The following is an 18,850-nucleotide window of genomic DNA, read 5'->3' on the forward strand; positions in this document are numbered from 1 at the left end:
GAGAAAAATCCAACGATATTGATGTCATGTGTATATCGGAGCATTTTATGTCGGAAGGACGCGAACAATTCTTAACAATACCAAACTATGTATTAGCCGCTAGTTTTAGTAGAATTAATAGTAAAAGGGGGAGAACTTGCATACTTGTAAAAAAAAGTCACAATTGTAAAGAAATTTTAGCTATTTCTAAATGTTCTATAAGCGGGGTTTTCGAGTGCTGTGGCATAGAATTAGTTAATTATAACACAATTGTTATTTGTATATACAGAGTACCAAAGTCTAGTAACTTAAATATGTTTTTTGAACAATTTGATAAATTGTTACGTATTTTAATTGTAATGAAACAAAAGCGAAGCGTCATAATTGCAGGTGACTTCAACATAGACTGCCTTAAACATAATAGTACGTTACTTGAACTTGAGTGTTTGCTTTTGAATTATAATTTGAAACTACAATTAAATCAACCTTTTAGACTCGTTAGTGGAACTTGTATAGACAATTTTGCCCACAATATTGACAAAAAATCTAAGACAGATGTCATCGAACTCAGCTTATCTGACCACACAGCACAATTACTCAAATTTCCAGTAGATAAAATTTTTATTATTAATAAATGGCAAATTACACGTAGAGACTACAACATAGAAAACAAAGCAAAATTTAGAAATTATTTAACAAGTCTATCATTTTCTAAAATGTACAATACCAACGATGCCAATAAAGCTTACAATTCATTTATGGATGATTTCATGTTATTATACAAACTATGTTTTCCTCGCATAAAAATAAATATTCAGATTGTAAAAAAAACCAAAGTGGCTATCTCGAGGAATTAAAAAGTGTAGTAAGCGGAAAAGACAATGACTGTGGAATTACAGACTGAACCGAAATGACATAAATAAAAATAAATTTAAAAAATATAATAAACAATACAGAAAAATTATTAAACTAACACAACGCGCACAAAATTGCTATAAAATAAAAACATCGACTAATAAATCAAAAACAACTTGGGATATTATAAACAAAAATAAAACAAATATTCCAAAGGGCATTATTGATTCCGTAAAAATTTATAATAAACATACAAATAATCCACAAGAGATAGCAAATTCATTTAACAATTTTTTCGTTGACAAAATACAACCGTTAAATAGATCTAAGAGCACAAATTTTAAAATTAATAACTGCAGTAACTCATTATTTATGGCACCAAGTACTCCACAAGATGTTTTAAAGATCATCAAATCACTAAAAAAACTCTAACAGTGTTGGTCATGACGAAGTTTCCACTGAAATTGTTAAATATGTTGCTGACATTATATGTGTTCACTTGAGCTATATTATAAATATATGTATCTCAACAGGCACTTTCCCCGACCAATTAAAAGTTGCCGTTATTAAACCGCTTTTTAAAAAAGACGACAGGGAATCAATGAACTGTTATAGACCAATTGCCCTTCTCCCAGTAATTTCAAAAATTTTTGAAAAATATATTTATGAACAACTTTATATTTTTTTAGAACGACACAGTATTTTAACGCAAGAACAGAAAGGTTTTCGGAAAAATAAAACGATTAACATGGCCATTTTTGACTTTTAAAAAAATATCATCAACAAAGTTGATACTAAAGTTCCTATATGTGCAATTTACTGTGACATGACTCAGGCTTTCGATTATGTTAATCATGACATACTACTTAATAAATTAGAGTCCTACGGTATTAGGGGCAACATACTCAAATTAATGGAATCTTATTTAAAAATAGAACACTACACACAGTAATTACGAGAATAAATATAGCCAAAAAATGTGAGGAAAGTTTTAATTCTTATGAACGTAAAGTCATGTTTGGTGTGCCACAGGGCAGCGTATTAGGACCGCTACTTTTTATTATTTATATTAATGATTTGCCATTGGTCACCAAATATCCAGTGACGCTATTTGCTGATGATAGTACAGTTACCGTAGATTCCAAAGACGAGACGTCACACGAAAACGAAATTAATACTACCATCCAATCTCTAATAGAATGGATGAATAATAATAACCTCAAGATTAATTTAGACAAAACAAAAATAATGTATTTTAGTCAACGTATAGCTACTCCAAATTTTGAAATCAACTACCAAGGCACATCACTCAGTACAGTTACTACAACGAAATTTCTAGGCATTATCATTGATAGGAACTCACCAAGGGGAAGGCAGAGGGGTGTGCTGGACTCCTACCGGCTAAACCACTGGAATGCTTCCCCGTTCCCTTTCCCCGGTCCGGCGAAGCGGGAACGCTTTCGCAAAGTACCGCAAAAGTGTAATCTTATGTCCTACGGCAACCGTAATGTCAGGCCTGCGAGGGGTGGCTAGGGCTCCCAGTCACTCGAGCAGCTGACAGGCCAAGAAGGAGAGGGGCGCATCGTTCTGTGCATCCGTTCTCATGAATAGTGAGAGATGGGCGCTTCACACCCATTCTTCGAAGGGTAGTTTACAGGGCTAGGACGTGCCACTTGCAGAGCATACGCGAGCGATCCCGTGGCTCACATTCAGGGGACCGAATGAGATGAATACCTACCACAACAATCATCGGCCTAGCCTTTTCCCTACTATGTTGGGGTCGGCTACCAGTCTAACCGGTTTCAGCTGAGTACCTGTGTTTTACAAGGAGCGACTGCCTATCTGACCTCCTCAACCCAGTTACCTGGGAAACACGGTACCCCTTGGTTAGACTGGTTGTCAGACTTTTCAAGTTTGTGACTACCTTGTAACGACTGTCAAAGATTTAGGAATAACAGCCGGGACCCACTATTTAACGAGCTTTCTGAAAAACGGAGGAACTAGTTATGACAAAGATGGTCACCCATCGATCGATTCACTTATAAATGCGGTTATAGCTTAGCCACGAGCTCCATAATGAATACCACAACAAATGGACAGGGAAAGCTATAAGCCGGACCGTTATAATAATACCTACCAGCCTATTATAATATGTCTCATTGCTGGACACAGGCCCAAAAAATGTTCAGTTATTTGCGCGTTAAGTGTAACAAACGCACAAGTTTCGTCTTTGTTATATTAATATCATGTTTATGTTTTCCTTTTTTAGGTATGTGGCTATGCCATGCATTATACCTGTACTCGATATGTATTCCGGTGGTTCCGTATGTAAAGGGTAAAATCTGAGTCTTGTCTAAGGCACCGCTGTCTATCCGTCTTTCTGTCACCCAGATTGCATCTCAAGAACCGTGATAGCATAAAAAATATCGTGGTTTAGCAACGCTGCGGGTTTTTTTCAGAACAGAAATTGAAAGTTGTAAATTTCAGAACAGAATTTTAGCTTGATACCACTTTCAATATACAGAAATAAGTAATACAAAGAAGTAAAAACTGGTTTGTTTAAGTTTTGAATTCGATTCTACTCTGTTTCTGGTTTTGAAGTGGTAGGTACTATGGACCTAAATCAAGATCGAGTGGTATTATCATCACTAGCTGTCGATCAGGCGTTGGAACTTGTGCCACTGCACGAATGACAGCCGGTGTCAGGTCCCAGAATACCAATTGCCTAACTGCTAACCTAAGAGTATCGTGTTGCCCAGGTTACTAGGTTGATAAAGAACGCCGATATCCAGCTATTTCTATATAGCCTGAAACTACCCTACAATTGGGTAGAATATGGCTGGTTGAATAATATTTAAATATATTATGCATCTTTCAATAAAATAATAATATCTGGCGATTGCGCGTTTACTGCGCAGCAAACTGCGACAGAATTTTAAAACAAAATATTATGAGGCTAGATGTATAGGCATAAGGCATGTTATCCTATAAATTCTACTAAATTAGCTCCCACACTAGCCCGGCAGAAAATAAGTAAAGTGATAGACTAAAAAGGCATTAAAGATTCCAGAGAAAATTGTTTTTGAAGAATAGCATATGGTGATGTATACGAATGCGTTACTTATTATCTTACCTATAATCTGTTCAAATTTGAGAAGGACAGGTTTATCGTAACCTGCTTAGCTACCTGCTATAATTTAACTACTTCTAGCAACTCTTTGGGAAAATAAAAACAGACAACCTAGCAACATTTTAAAATTATCCACCCAGTTGGTGAACCTAGCATTTGGCAACACTGATATTGACTACATTTTGATTGCTGTCAAACTCAGCCAAACTGTCAATATTGTGAAACTAAAAACTTACCGCAAAATGAAATTGTCTACAATTTATTAAATGTGATTCGAATAAAAAATATAACAGTAATATCTGTATATGATAATTTTTATATTAGCAATCTGAGGAACGAGCCTTTTAAAATATAAGTCCATGCCCCTGAAAAAAATTAATCACTTTGAATTATAAGAATAATTTTAAGTTTAATTATTATATTTGGTGTTTTTATAAAAACAAAATGGTTAAGTTAGTTAAATGCGCTGTCGAGACGTGTACAAATAATACGAATAAAAAAGCTACCGAATGTCCCTGGCTTTCTTTTCACAAGTAAGTTGAAAATTGGTTTATTTTTTACGCGCGTAGTGATTTTCGATTAAACATTTTTCTTTAACTTATAATTAAACTCCTAGCTGGATAGGATAGTATGCACGCGAAATATAAAACAATTGATAACTATAGGTACGACTTACTAAACATGTTTTTACAAACTCTAAATAATATTTTTTTTTTAAGTTATTGACTCAAACACAAACTGTCCAAGTACTTTTGTATTCTCTGCATAATATTCTTGTAAGAAGTTCTTAATAAATATGTAGTAATAAAATAGACACCACTTTTTTAAGTACTTATACAAATGGAGTATAACATTAAATAATTTCAATATTTTATTAAATAAATATATCCACCACTACACTACGCCATTGAGGCATTATACCAACAAAATTTTTTTTTGCTGTTTTAGTTTTTTTTTTTTTTGGTAAGCAATGGCATTGAGCTTTCTGTCTGGATACCTTCCATATTATGATATAAATATAGTATTTTTACAATTTTACATTTAATAGCAGCTTCAATTAAATTAATGGAATGGAAAGATAGAGAACATTGCTTGTTCTATTTATGACATACTGTTCAGAAAATACTAAGATGAACCCTTTATCGGCCCAACAGTGGAACACCCTTGCATAGTACTGGCGGTACACACATATATCAAATAATAAAAATAATATTAATAGTAAACAGTAACATATACAATGGTAATTATAATTATACATATCTTAATCAACGCTTAAATTTTCAGGCCCCCAAGAAACAAGAATATACAGAAATGTTGGTTTAATGCTATCGGCAAACAAAATATGGATCTAACTGACTTAAGAATATGCAGTGATCACTTTAGAGATGAAGACTTTCAATTACAAATCAATAATAAATACAGGAAACGATTAAAACCTGAAGCCATACCAGTTATCAATCATAAGGTAAATATTTTCAATCTATTTTCCTAATAGTGCTAATTGCATGGTTTGCCGGATAGCTGAGTGGTTTGGGTCACTTGAGGTCACCTTCGACGTTTCCCGGGTTCGATTCCCAACTAAGGCAATGTATTTTTTTGCTTAGTTTGAGATTAGATGGCGCTGTGGAAGAAGTTTTATATGTTTATTGTTTGTTTTAAAAAAGGACACATGCAAATTATTTCATAATAGAAATAGCTTTATTTTAAATTGGTTCTGTTGTTCATGAATTTATCTTACTTCTTGTTAAGAATAATATAAAGATAAGAAAATAAAAATAGTTTATTTAATAACAGTTTACTCTCGCGTATTTATCGGGATCGCCCGACTAGTTTCGGACCCAACTGGAGTCCTTAATCATGAGCTTAAGCGGCAATGTAGACGTTAGTCGAACTCACAAACTAGTCGGGCAATCCTGATAAATACGCGTGAGTAAACCGTTGCATCATTTAAGAACTTAAAAACATATGATGGGCGGGCGAAACTGGGTGCTGTCCAATGTAACCTGACCTTCAAAAAGTGCTACTTAGTAGCCTAGTTTGAATAAATGAATTTTTGATTTTGATATTAATTAGTTGTTATGCGCGAGTCCGATTTGCACTCTTTTAAACAGTTTTTTCTTTTTCAGTATAACGAAGATGCTTTTATTAGTGACAGGGTAAGATATGTTTTTTATTTACTAGCTATTGCTCGTGACTCCGCCCGGCTTCATTTTGGTAAAACCTGCAAAAATATAACACTTCTTTATAGCATCAGGCGTCAGCTATCTCGAAACGAAGTGTTACAAACATACTAACACAATGACATACTTTCGCATGATAAGCTTTCTCAAAAGAAGCGTCGGTCGTCCGGGAGCAAGATGGGTCTATGACATAATAAAGGTCTCAGGTCGAGACTGGATGAGGCTTGCACAGGACCGTAGAAATAGGCACGAGAAAGGGGAGGCCTATGCCTGATGTATGATGATGATGATGATGATGAAGCTTTCTCATAGTATTTTTGATGTACAACCTGTTGTCAGAGTTTAAACCGCCCGTAGACCTCTGACGTGACGCAACACACACTTGAAATATCCTCAGGTGTGTTTGTGTTCTCATGATGTTAATGTTTGTATATCCTTTTAGCTGTGCAGGATATGTCTGACCATCGATCGAAAAATGTATACCATGAAAGGATCAGTTATTGGCGAGATGTATATGACCTTGAGAGGGTGTTTGGTAAGTATATATATCTATATATAAAAAGAAAAAAGTAGAAAAGCAAAATTGAAAATGGTCAGACAACAATCTTATGACCATATAAAGAGTTGATTAACCTCGATTTTTGTCCTGTTTTGGTGACAACACTAATTCTTTATCTGTGAATATTTCAACTGTCCATCTATCACGGTTTATTAGATACAGCTTGGTTACAGACGGACAGATACCGAAGCCTTAGTTGTAGAATATTAAACTCCACAATATATACACTATTCAATCAACGCTACCTAGTCTCAAAATAAGTAAAGCTTGTAAGAGTATTAGATAACTGAGAAACATTTTGTAAATACATGCATCATCATTGGCCTAGCCTTTTAACAACTATTGTTAGCTATGTTGGGGTCGGCTACCAGTCCAACCGGTTTCAGCTAAGTACCAGTGTTTTACAAGGAGCGACTGCCTATCTGACCTCCTCAACCCAGTTGACTGGGCAACACGACACCCCTTGGTTAGACTGGCTGTCAGACTTTTTCAAGCTTCTGACTACCTGTAACGACTGTCAATGATGTAGGAATAACAGCCGGGACCCACAATTTAACGTGCCTTCCGAAACACGGAGGAACTCGCTATGACAAAGATGGTCACCCATCTACGGACCAACCGCGTCAAGCATAGCTTAACCTGTGATCGATTCACTTATGCGGTTATAGCACAGCCACGAGCTCCTCGAATACATGCATAATATAGATAAATTACACCCAGACACAGAACAAATGATCGTGCTCATAACACAAATATTTGTCCCGGGGCAATCGAACCTACGACCTCCGATATAGCAGTCAGGGTCACTAACCATCAGACCAACAGGCGATTAACTTGCCTTTAGCTCGGAGTTTATATTGTTTATTTTATGCTAGGTCTCAAATCTGGAAGATACTTTACCGATGCAGTTGTGTTGGGTATGCGCCGCTAGACTTACTGCCGCGACCAAGCTTAGAGAACGAGCTATGTTGACAGATCAGATCTTGAAAGACTACCTTATGAAGACTCCAAGAGTAAGTATTAACAATTGTAAACGAAGTACATTAAGATTATTTTATTTTCAATTATTGTATCTTTTTTACCTTAAAATACCTAAAGGACGTGCGACGTGCGCGGTAGCGGGGAACACGGGTGGCCGTTTGCCGCGAGCGCATTCGAAAAAAGTAGTGACCTTGCGGGCCCCGCGCACATCGCACGCGCCTAGCTTTCTTTATTCTACCTACTTACACGTGAATACACTAATTCGGACAACACCAGAGTTTGTTTTACGGTGAGCCTTGGCCGTCAACACCAACATTTCATCATCATTGGCCTTTTCCCAACTATGTTGGGGTCGGCTACCAGTCCAACCGGTTTCAGCTAAGTACCAGTGTTTTACAAGGAGCGACTGCCTATCTGACCTCCTTAACCCAGTTACCTGGGCAACACGATACCCCTTGGTTAGACTGGCTGTCAGACTTTTTCAAGCTTCTGACTACCTGTAACGACTGTCAAAGATGTAGGAATAACAGCCGGGACCCACAATTTTACGTGCCTTCCGAAACACGGAGGAACTCGTTATGACAAAGATGGTCAGAAGAAAGAGTCCGCGTGGTTAGAAGAAATTGCAACTGTAACTTGAGATTTAAACTATCCTATCTCTCAAGTCGGATCGAACTGCACATGGTGTGCGAATTTTATTATAATCGGTTAAGTGGTTTAGGAGTCCATTGAGGACAAACATTGTGACACGAGATTTATATATATTACTAGCTGTTGCCCGCGACTTCGTCTGCGTGGTTAGAAGATATAAGTTATGACTTTTTCTTCGCTCCTATTGGTCGCAGCGAGATGATATACAGCCTAAAACCTCTCTCGATGAATGGTCTATTCAACACAAAAATATTTTTTCAATTTGAACCAGTAGTTCCTGAGATTAGCGCGTTCAAACAAACAAACTCTTCAGCTTTATATATTAGTATAAGTATATTAGTATATAGATGCCAACGATATCTTCGCTACGTTTCATCGATTTTTAATTTCTCGCGCGGAGATTTTAATATTACGATAACTCATTATTACTACTATTAACATTTTTGGTGTAGTGTAAAAGGCAATTTTGTTCTATATTACATGTATAATATATCTAACTTATTTATTTGGATAAGGATTAATACTGTATTGTTAAAAATAGGTTCGTAAATAACCCATAATTTTACTGTATTAAGAAAACACATAAAAATGGTTATTGTGGGTTATTCTTGGAAGATAGACATATACCACCGCGGACTTTTTTGTAGATTTATTAAAGAGGTACAAACCCGCCATACATAGTTTTGTTGTAACTCAAAAGGTTTTGGCAGCGTTCTCGAGGAAAGCTCTCGAATGGCTTAATTTTTTCCGACATGTTTAACTAATATCGTTGTAATATTGTCAGTTTACACAAAACCTAAACTTATTATACACTAAAACCTTCCTCAAGAATTGCTCTATCTATTGTTGAAAACCGCATCAAAATCCGTTGCGTAGTTTTAAAGATTTAAGCGTTCATAGGGACATACAACATGATGACAGAAAAAGCGACTTTGTTTTATACTATGTAGTGAAGATGTTGCGTATTATTTTTTAAATTGAGTTTTTAGATAGAAATGCACTGAACAATATTTATTTTATTTATAGTAGTTTATTTTCCACAAAACGGCATGGAGTATACTTCGATAATGTTTGAACTGTTTTGTTTAAGAACTAAAAAAAAAAGTGGACATTTAAAGAATAATAATATAATTTTACTATTCCAGATTAAATATCGTGATTTAACAATGATTTATGAACAACTAGATTCCGATGTAGTGAAATCGAAATTCGTAATCGAGAATTCATCGGACAGCATCGATGGAAAGGACAGTGTTGCCGGTACAATAAATTCAGACTGGCAGAATGAATTCAAACCGAAAACTGAAAAAATAACGTGTCAAAACTTTGATATAACTCAAGTAACAGTTAAAAAAGAATTAGATACAACACTAGCTTTCGATGATCATGACCCTAGTTCGATGAAAACCGAAATCGATATGACATTGACAATTTGTAATGACATTACTAGTGTTGTGCAAGAAGATATCAATATTAACAGCGATCTGTTGAAAAACGATGTCGATGTAACAACAGACATCACGAGCAATAGTGATGGGAATGAAGTCGATGAAATCGATACGAAAAATCGATTTTATTTTGAAGAGATCGATTTTAGAGAAAACGATGTATCTTTAATAAATAATGAAAATACTGAAGCAATTGAAAACGGAAAACGGCAGGTTAAAATATTAACTGCAAAACTTGAAAGGTAAGTTTAAAGGGAATTTAAAAAGTTTCTTGATTGACTTGATAGTGTAGTGGTTAATAACTTACTGATAAACCAGAATTAGGTTCTATTCATCTCCGCGTAGTACAAACATTTGTGTGATCCACGAATGCTTCTCCTGAGTCTGGGTGTCTTTGTGCATGTTTGTGAAACCCCCCGCGATACAAACGATTTTATTCCTTAGCACGCAAATCGTTATCAGGGACCCCTATTACTGAGGCTCTGATATCTCTCCGTCTGTCACCACACTTAATGTCGTAAACTGTGATACGAAGAAAGTTGAAATTACAAGATCATGTATTTCGATTACCTTACACAACAATAAAAAAATTAACATCGAAGTTAAGCATCGTATGCTAGCTCATGATGGGTAACCAATATGTTGTTATAAATTTATTTTTCCTTACCCCATTAGCACAAAACCTTAACATCCCGAGTCTTAGCACTTTCATACAAAAACAATCTTCATTTTCCCACGTTTTTATACACTCACTTTCTTGTTTGTTTGTCGTTCCGGTTGGATTTTTGCAACTCAATTTTGAGGCACTTACCGATAAGCTAGCAGGCTGAAATTTTCAGGGTAGCTTCGAACTCATTAACAATGCAATTTACAACTATAAAATCGGATAAAATTTGATATTTTAAAACGTGGGTATTAAGATTTTTTTAATCTATCAATTTTACAGTAAAAAGCAAACAAGGCATACTAAACAGATAGATGAGAATATATTCACAATAAGACACCTGTCTGAGGAGGAGGAGATCCAGGCAGTTGTGAACAGGCAGTACAGCGAGAGGTATCTCAAGTCACCCTACCAGTGTACGCAGTGCTATAAGGGGTTCCCGAGCGAGGAGTCTTATGAGAGACACGCCACGAAACATAGTGAGGTCAGTTATAAATGTATAAGACTAATAATAGTGTGTGTATTTATGTATTTAGCTTTTAGCTAGCTGTTGCCCGCGACTCCGCCCGCGTGGACTTCAGTTTACAGCGCGCGGTGCTTTCGGCGGATAAATATAGCCCTAAACACCTCCCATTACACAACCCCCCCCTAAACATCGAAACACCCAAAAATCACTGTCCACATATTTCATTTTGCCAAATTTAAAGCCGTAACGTATTTCAAAAATAACGTTTATTTACATTTTATACTCTACAACATTTTACCCCCGCCTTGCAACCATTTTTCTCAGTTAAAAAGTAGCCTCCTTCCTTTCTCAAGCTCTGTACTATCTGAGTACCAAATTTCATTACAGTCGGATCAGTAGTTTTGGCGGGAGAGCGAGACGTTTATAAGTTGTCTAGTACTCATAATACAAGAGGAGGAGCTCATGGCTAAGCTATAACCGCATAAGTGATTCGATCACAGGTTAAGCTATGCTTGATGCGGTTGGTCCGTAGATGGGTGACCATCTTTGTCATGACGAGTTCCTCCGTGTTTCGGAAGGCACGTTAAATTGTGGGTCCCGGTTGTTATTCCTACATCTTTGACAGTCGTTACAGGTAGTCAGAAGCTTGAAAAAGTCTGACAGCCAGTCTTACCAAGGGGTATCGTGTTGCCCAGGTAACTGGGTTAAGGAGGTCAGATAGGCAGTCGCTCCTTGTAAAACACTGGTACTTAGCTGAAACCGGTTGGACTGGTAGCCGACCCCAACATAGTTGGGAAAAGGCTAGGCCAATGATAGTACTCATAATATAAGCTTTGCTTAGTTTGAGACTAGATGGCGTTGTGTAAATGTTTACGACGATGAGGTCTATATAGGCTTGTTTGGTGAAATAAAACTTTTAAAATACGTCTTTACTTAACGAACATTTATTTGACACTGACACTTTACCTTCAATACATAGATGAGTGAACTGTATGAATGTAATTTGAATGTGTGTACGTGAATGATTGCAACTGATTTGAAATATGAACTTAATCTATTTGAACATTGAATGTTGTGGAATATAATAAAATGAGATTCAAAATACAAAACAACAAATAAAATAAACTTCCATTAAAAGAACACCCCATCAAATTCGCGACCGCACCAACTATTGCTTAACCTCGATATTGTATTTCAAAATATTATGTTGCACAGAAAATGGGGCCACACATATGCAAGATATGCAAAATCCGATCGGGAACGAAGACTAAAGCTAGACTTCACATGGCGAGACAACATACTGAAGAAATTACTTGTAAACTATGTTCCTTTGTAACAAGATCTAGGTGAGTCAAAATAATAAATAAATAAATGCGGACAACATCACATACATTGTTCTGAACCCAAAGTAAGTTGCTAAAGCACTTGTGTTATGGAATTCAGATACAACGAAGGTACCACAAACACCCAGACCCGAGACAATGTAGAAATGTGAATTTAAACATTGACCCGACCGGGGATCGAACCCGGGACCTCAGAGCTAGCGACACCTTGAAAGCGGTGCGTACGCCACTCGACCACGGAGGTCGTCAAATGATAATCAAAATTTTTATAAAAACTATCGTGAGACTGATTCATTATTACAATGATGCAACGGTTTAATCACGCGTATTTATCGGGGTTGCCCGACTAGTTTCGGACCCAACCGGAGTCCTTAATCATGAGCAGACGCGGCGGGGTCGAACTAGTCGGGCGATCCCGATGAATACGCGTGAGTAAACCGTTGTATCTTTTAATAATAAGAAATCAAAATGTTTATATTTCCAGTAGTTATCGTAAGTTGTTGTTCCGGCGAATTGTGAATCTAAACCATCTAGGACAACACCCAAACGCATACAAAAAACCTCATTCAAATCGGTCCAGCCGTTTAGGAGTTCAATGTCAAACATACAGTAAAATTAAATATTTGTCTTTATTACAGAAATCTCGTGATCGGTCATATGAAATACCATGCAGGTGATAAGTATAAATGCCAACATTGTGATCAGGAATTTGAGTAAGTATTCATAATAATAATATTCCACAACTATCACACAACGCCATCTAGTCTCAAACTAAGCAAAGCTTGTATTATGAGTACTAGACAACTGATAAACATACTTATATATTTCTAAATACATACATAATATAGATAAATTATACCCAGATACAACAAATAATTATGCACAGTAAATATATAAAAATTGCAAGTTAAAAAAACTACCAACTGCAACTACGCAAGTTGTTAACTACACAGGTTAAGTTATCCTTCATATGTTAAGTCCGTTGATGGGTGACCGTCTATATCATAATGGGTTCCTTCGAGTTTCGGAAGGCACGTTAAATTGTGGGCCCCTGTTATTCCTACACCTTTGACAGTCGTTACAGGTAGTCAGCTTGAAAAGTCTGACAACCAGTCTAACTAAGGGGTATCGTGTTGTCAGTAACTGGGTTGAGGAGGTCAGATAGGCAGTAGACATTTATTATCATATTTTCATATTAAACCCATTACTGTGTTAAGCTCGCCTTTTGTACCCACTTTTTATGTTATTTTATTATTATAAGTGTTGCGACAATAGTGGGCAGATACTTCATAAAGTGATGGGTGGGTGAAACTGGGTGCTGTCCAATGTAACCTGACCTTCAAAATGTGCTACTTAGTAGCCTAATTTGAATAAATGAATTTTGATTTTGATAAATTATTCAAATAATTTTCTTTTCAGGAAACAAACGACTTATTTAAATCATTTACGATTGCGACATATGTCTCATTATGTGTGCGATCTATGTGGCTACACGTTCGTCAATCTACAAGGAGTCAGAACTCACAAAAAGATTATACATCGGTTCAATAAAGATGTAAGTTATTACTTTTAATGATTATCCATATTTCATAATCATTATGAGAATGATTAAATAATAAATGATGCATCAGTTTAGTCACGCATATTTAGTTTGATTGCACGACTCGTGCATGGACTTCGGTTGGGTCCGAAACTAGTCGGGCGATCCCAATAAATACGCGTGAGTAAACCGTTGCATCATTTGTGTTTTTGTGTAAAAACTCAATTTGTAATATCTTTTTGAAAAAAAATTTACCGATTTCAAAATAAAGGCAACTGAGCCAAACTTACGATATGACAAATGACAGCTTTTTCATGTTAAATGAAAATATAATCACCAAAGGAAAACCATAGAAAAATACAAAAAAAAATTGAGAATATCCGCCTTTTTGGAGTCGGTTTAAAAGAAAACGCGACTAAAAACCAATGTAAAACAACAATAAAGATTACAAAATCAATTATACCACTAAAATATACCAGTCTTTTATTATTTGATATGTGTTTGTATAAAAAGACACGCCAATATTGTTTACCTATATTTAATTACTGAAACAAATGTAGTTCAAATGTCTTCCGCCATGTTGTGTTGTCAGTGTGAATGTGTGACAGTGCTTGTAACACCCGCAGCTGGTGATGGAGGGTCCGTACTGCGAAGTGTGCGAGGTTCGGTTCCTGTCCGAACAGGCGTACGACACTCACCTCAACCTGTCCTCCAAGCATGTCGCCGAGGACAACCCGTGAGTGACACTAGTGTATACAGGGTGATGGTAGTGCGGCGAATTAAAGTTTAGATACAGGTTGTGGAAAAAATGATCGTTTGAAATACTGCTTCTGACTAGTTATTTAATGAAAGACTTTAAGAAAGTAATTGTCCATTTTGAACCTTCTATACAAAATTTATATTAGTTCATATTTTTAAATGACCGAGATTCTTTTTTTGAGGATAGACCGTAACTGTCTAGGACAGAATTGTTTTTTGCTATGCACAAATGTTTGAGGATGTGTATGTATATTTTCAGTCACACTCAAACGGCTGACCAGTTTTGATAAAATTTGTTATAAAAGTATTGACATGTTATGATTACAACAAACACTGGTCCAGGGAAATATAATTTTTGATAAAAGAGAGTTATTACTTGATTGCGTCACGTCAGAGGTCTACTTTCGGCTTAAGCTGTGACACCAGGTTGTACATCAACCATACGATATGACTAATCACGGATTCAGCTAATAACTTTTGCAATAATTTACAGAAACCGTATGTCCAACGATCGCAGTAACCATCGTAAACTAGACAACTTTACTCGGAAACCGGTTCGTCGAGAAGCAATCCGCCGGCGAGACAGGAACACGGGTCCTCAGAACACGAGCGTGTCTTGTGAACAGGTGAGTGTGGAGTGAGAGGGGAGGCAACAGGCGGGGGGAGAGTGTAACTATTAGTAATTACTGGGACTAGCCTAAAAAGGAAACTTCAAAAAACATCTGTGAAATATTTTTCTTCACTGTTTAGGATAGCGGAGCCAAAAAAACGACATTTTTTCAAATTAGGCTACTAAGTAGCACTTTTTGAAGGTCAGATTACATTGGACCCAGTTTCGCCCACCCTTCACCGCTTCCTAAGATCTTCTGCTGTGAGAGAAGAAACAGAGCAACAAACTCCCCAGCAGGGGTTAAGGTTACCACAGGATCAAACCCATTTGTTTGATCCATGAATTGAGGTCTGAGTATGTGTGTCTTAGTAACTACTGGGTGCAATATACTTGGTTATATCACTACCAAACTGATATGAAAGTATCTGTCTGTCTCGCTTTCACGCTGAAACTACTGGATTTTAGAACCTGATAGATAGTTTAGAACCTGGGAAAGAAATTAGGCTACTTTTTAACTGAAAAAAAAGGGTTGTTAATGGGGAAATGGATGTTATGGGGGTAGTTTAATAATGAAAATTCCTAAGGGCAAAGCTACAATTGCACGAGTTGATGGATCACAGTGTAGGCTACGCTTAACTCGAGCGTTTTGTCGATGCAATTCATCTATGTCGTAACGAGGTCCCCCATGTTTCGGTAAACCATAAATTTAGGGTCCCGGCTATTATCCGTCGTTACAGGTAGTCAGAAGTTAGAAAGTCTGACAACCAGTCTAACCAAGGGATATCGTGTTGTCTGTAACTGGGTTGAGGAGGACAGATAGGCAGTCGCTCCTTGTAAAACACTGGTACTTACCTGAATTCGGTTAGACTGGAAGCCGACCCCGACATAGTTGGGAGAAGGCTAGGATGATGACATAAATAAAAAAAACTTAAAATATATGATGGCTTGACAAATAACAGCCACATTTCATTATATGTTTTTCTCGAATACTTTAAATAATCTTTCAGTATTATTTCAGTGCGGTGAGGTATTCCCAAATCTCCGCGGCTATGTCGCGCACTTCAGGAAGTCACATCCAGGGAAGCAGAGGACTAAGTACTCGACGCAGACTACTCCGTACTTATGCGAGCTTTGTGGGAAGATATTCGCGGTAAGATAGTTGAAAATTGTTGTTTTGGGCTACTCCCATATAGTGAAGATTTGAGCATTGAGATTCAGAATCCAATCTTTGGAATACTGGTCTGAAAGCAAAGGGTTAAAATAGTAACCGTAAACGGTTAAAAGGGTAATGTATGTATGTTTAAACAATCTAAAACCATTTTGTTGTCTGCTCCGCTGTCAGTCCGTCTGTTCTTCTGTCCGTCTATACGTACGTCCGTCGGTCACCAGGCTGAATTTCGTGAACCGTGACGCCGCTTTAACGAAAAATACTAAAAATAGAGATCTAGATTATGTAATGGGCATACATTAGTTAGTTGGTGATAAACAAACTTGAAAGTTAGAAAATTAGACTTCTTAGCCTATTTGTACAGAACTTTCAGGGTTGCGAGTCCGATTCGCACTTGACCGGTTCTTCTTTATAGTCTATCAGCGGTGTCTTACATTTTTTTACTACGTTACCACTTTGCGCGACGTACGGCGGGTTCGATCCCCGCGTAGAACAAGCGTTTGTGTGATCCACGAATGCTTGTCCTGAGTCTGGGTGTCTTTGTGTATGTGACTTGATTGTGATAGAAAGGATATAAATTCTAGGGTGAAGACGACGTTACTAGAAAGTTAACTAAATCTCTCGTGAAGAATGATTCGTTATTAAGTGATGCAACGGTTTACTCTCGCGTATTTATCAGGATCGCCCGACTAGTTTCGGACCCAACCGGAGTCCTTAATCATGAGCTGACGCGGACTGGACGCGAGCCTCCGCCGCTTGAGATTAACCGTTGCATAATCTGATAACTTTGAAAAAGCCTTTTTTTAAATAATTCTTATTTCATTTTCAGAACTACACAACCCTCCGTTATCACATGTGGATACACACTGGTCAGAAACAATACCAGTGTGATCATTGTAAAAAAACCTTCAGCGTGAAGGGCAACCTCTCCGGACACATGCGATTGCACGACAAATCGCGACGGTCGTACGACTGTCGCATATGCGGGAAACAGTTCACTTCGTCTTGTAATAGGACGAGGCATATGTTTGTAAGTGAATTTTGATGCTTTAGACACATTTTTTTTTTGTTAAGGCGGGGGAATCCTCATGGACACCCTCTCCCTCGGGGGAGGAAATGGGTAGTGTCAGACTCTTACTGACTTAACCTGAACCGCCGTGCGTCACCCGCGTTTTTATGTCGGTGTATGGCAATGCGTTGCAATCCTTCATATAACGACCGCGGGTGATAATTTAGATCCTACCTATATTGTGAATGCGAAAGTTTGTATGTATGGATGTTTGTTCCTCTTTCACGTCAAAACTATTGGACAATTTGTAGTGATATTTGGTATACGGATAGTTTAGAGCCTGAGAAATGACAGGCTACTTTTTAACTGGAAAAAAGTTGTAAACTTTTTTTTTCGAATGGATTACGGCTTAATTCGGCTGTAATATTGTTAATGTAAAATAATGCGATTTGTGCACAGCGGTATTTGGGTATTTATATATTAATCGAGAGTTATACCTAGTTACATAGTAATTTATATGTTAAAATAACAAAGACGGACTGGTCTGTAAAGACATCTGTACGAAAGTCAATTACATATGAAGTTCGTTCTTGTAACTTTAAGTAATTTAAATGGCACCCAACGTGGGATTGAAAATTCCCCTTTAAGTTAATGATTCAATGATTTTGAAACTACATTTTAATTACAATATTTTTTTTATAAGAGATCTGTATCAATATCAGTTACGTAAGAAGTTTCTTCTCTAGTGTATATGTGACCCGCGTGGCACTATAGTGTACCCTGTCGCAGCTGCACACGGGCCTGAAGCCGTTCCGCTGCTCGGCGTGCGACAAGTGCTTCGTGACGGCGGGCGAGCTGAAGGCGCACGTCGACTTCGTGCATCTGAAGAAGCCCAGGCCCAAGCGGCTGCGGGCCAGAAACAGGAAGCCTGACGGCCAGGCCGGATATTAATCAATAAATACTGTTTTATATCACCGTTTGTTTTACTTAATTGTTCCACGTTCAAAACATAGATATAGCTCTCTCTATCACCTACAAAATTATACTAAGAGCCTGTTTCACCACCGCCAAATAAGTTCCCGTTAAATTAATTGACATATTTTTTCATACAATAGAGGAGTTCGTGGCTAAGCTAACTGAATAAGTTGATCGTTCATAGGTTAAGCTACGCCTAAGTTAAGGCGCCTTACCTCTGGATTTATTTCGACATTTCTTCGCAGGATAGGAAATGTCCCCTTCAGTGTTCTCGAAAGGAAAGACATGTAAAAGTCAAATAGATGATGATTCTACTTACAGAAGATGTATACGTATGATTCATTTAATTTGATTGTCCTACCTTGCTCTCCAAGAGAGCCTCATCTCTCGTCCATAGATTCGCAGTAACAACTAGATAATAGATGAAATTATATTCATGACCAAAAAGTGATAAGGGAAAACAATTTTAGGTTAGAATCTCACTTTGAATTTAACTTTAATTTTGTCAATCACAAGTTCAGCTACGCTTGGTA

At 37.1% G+C, this 18,850-nt stretch overlaps 1 protein-coding gene across 1 annotated transcript; it reads left to right on the top strand.

The window, feature by feature from the left end:
• Nucleotides 1-4,339: 4,339 nt before the first annotated feature.
• On the top strand, nucleotides 4,340-18,316 carry LOC113508969 (zinc finger and SCAN domain-containing protein 12-like). The gene is made up of 15 exons (XM_026892185.1): nucleotides 4,340-4,497; nucleotides 5,249-5,429; nucleotides 6,091-6,120; nucleotides 6,587-6,679; nucleotides 7,579-7,716; nucleotides 9,481-10,025; nucleotides 10,730-10,931; nucleotides 12,129-12,259; nucleotides 12,895-12,969; nucleotides 13,676-13,811; nucleotides 14,423-14,532; nucleotides 15,049-15,181; nucleotides 16,184-16,315; nucleotides 17,163-17,363; nucleotides 18,132-18,316. The coding sequence occupies exons 1-15, from the start codon at nucleotides 4,409-4,411 to the stop codon at nucleotides 18,291-18,293; spliced, it is 2,358 nt and encodes a 785-aa protein (XP_026747986.1). The 5' UTR covers nucleotides 4,340-4,408; the 3' UTR covers nucleotides 18,294-18,316.
• The last annotated feature ends 534 nt before the right edge of the window (nucleotides 18,317-18,850 follow it).

The sequence above is a fragment of the Trichoplusia ni genome, chromosome 3 (assembly GCF_003590095.1).
Source record: "Trichoplusia ni isolate ovarian cell line Hi5 chromosome 3, tn1, whole genome shotgun sequence".
In the NCBI taxonomy this organism is placed as follows: Eukaryota; Metazoa; Arthropoda; class Insecta; order Lepidoptera; family Noctuidae; genus Trichoplusia; species Trichoplusia ni.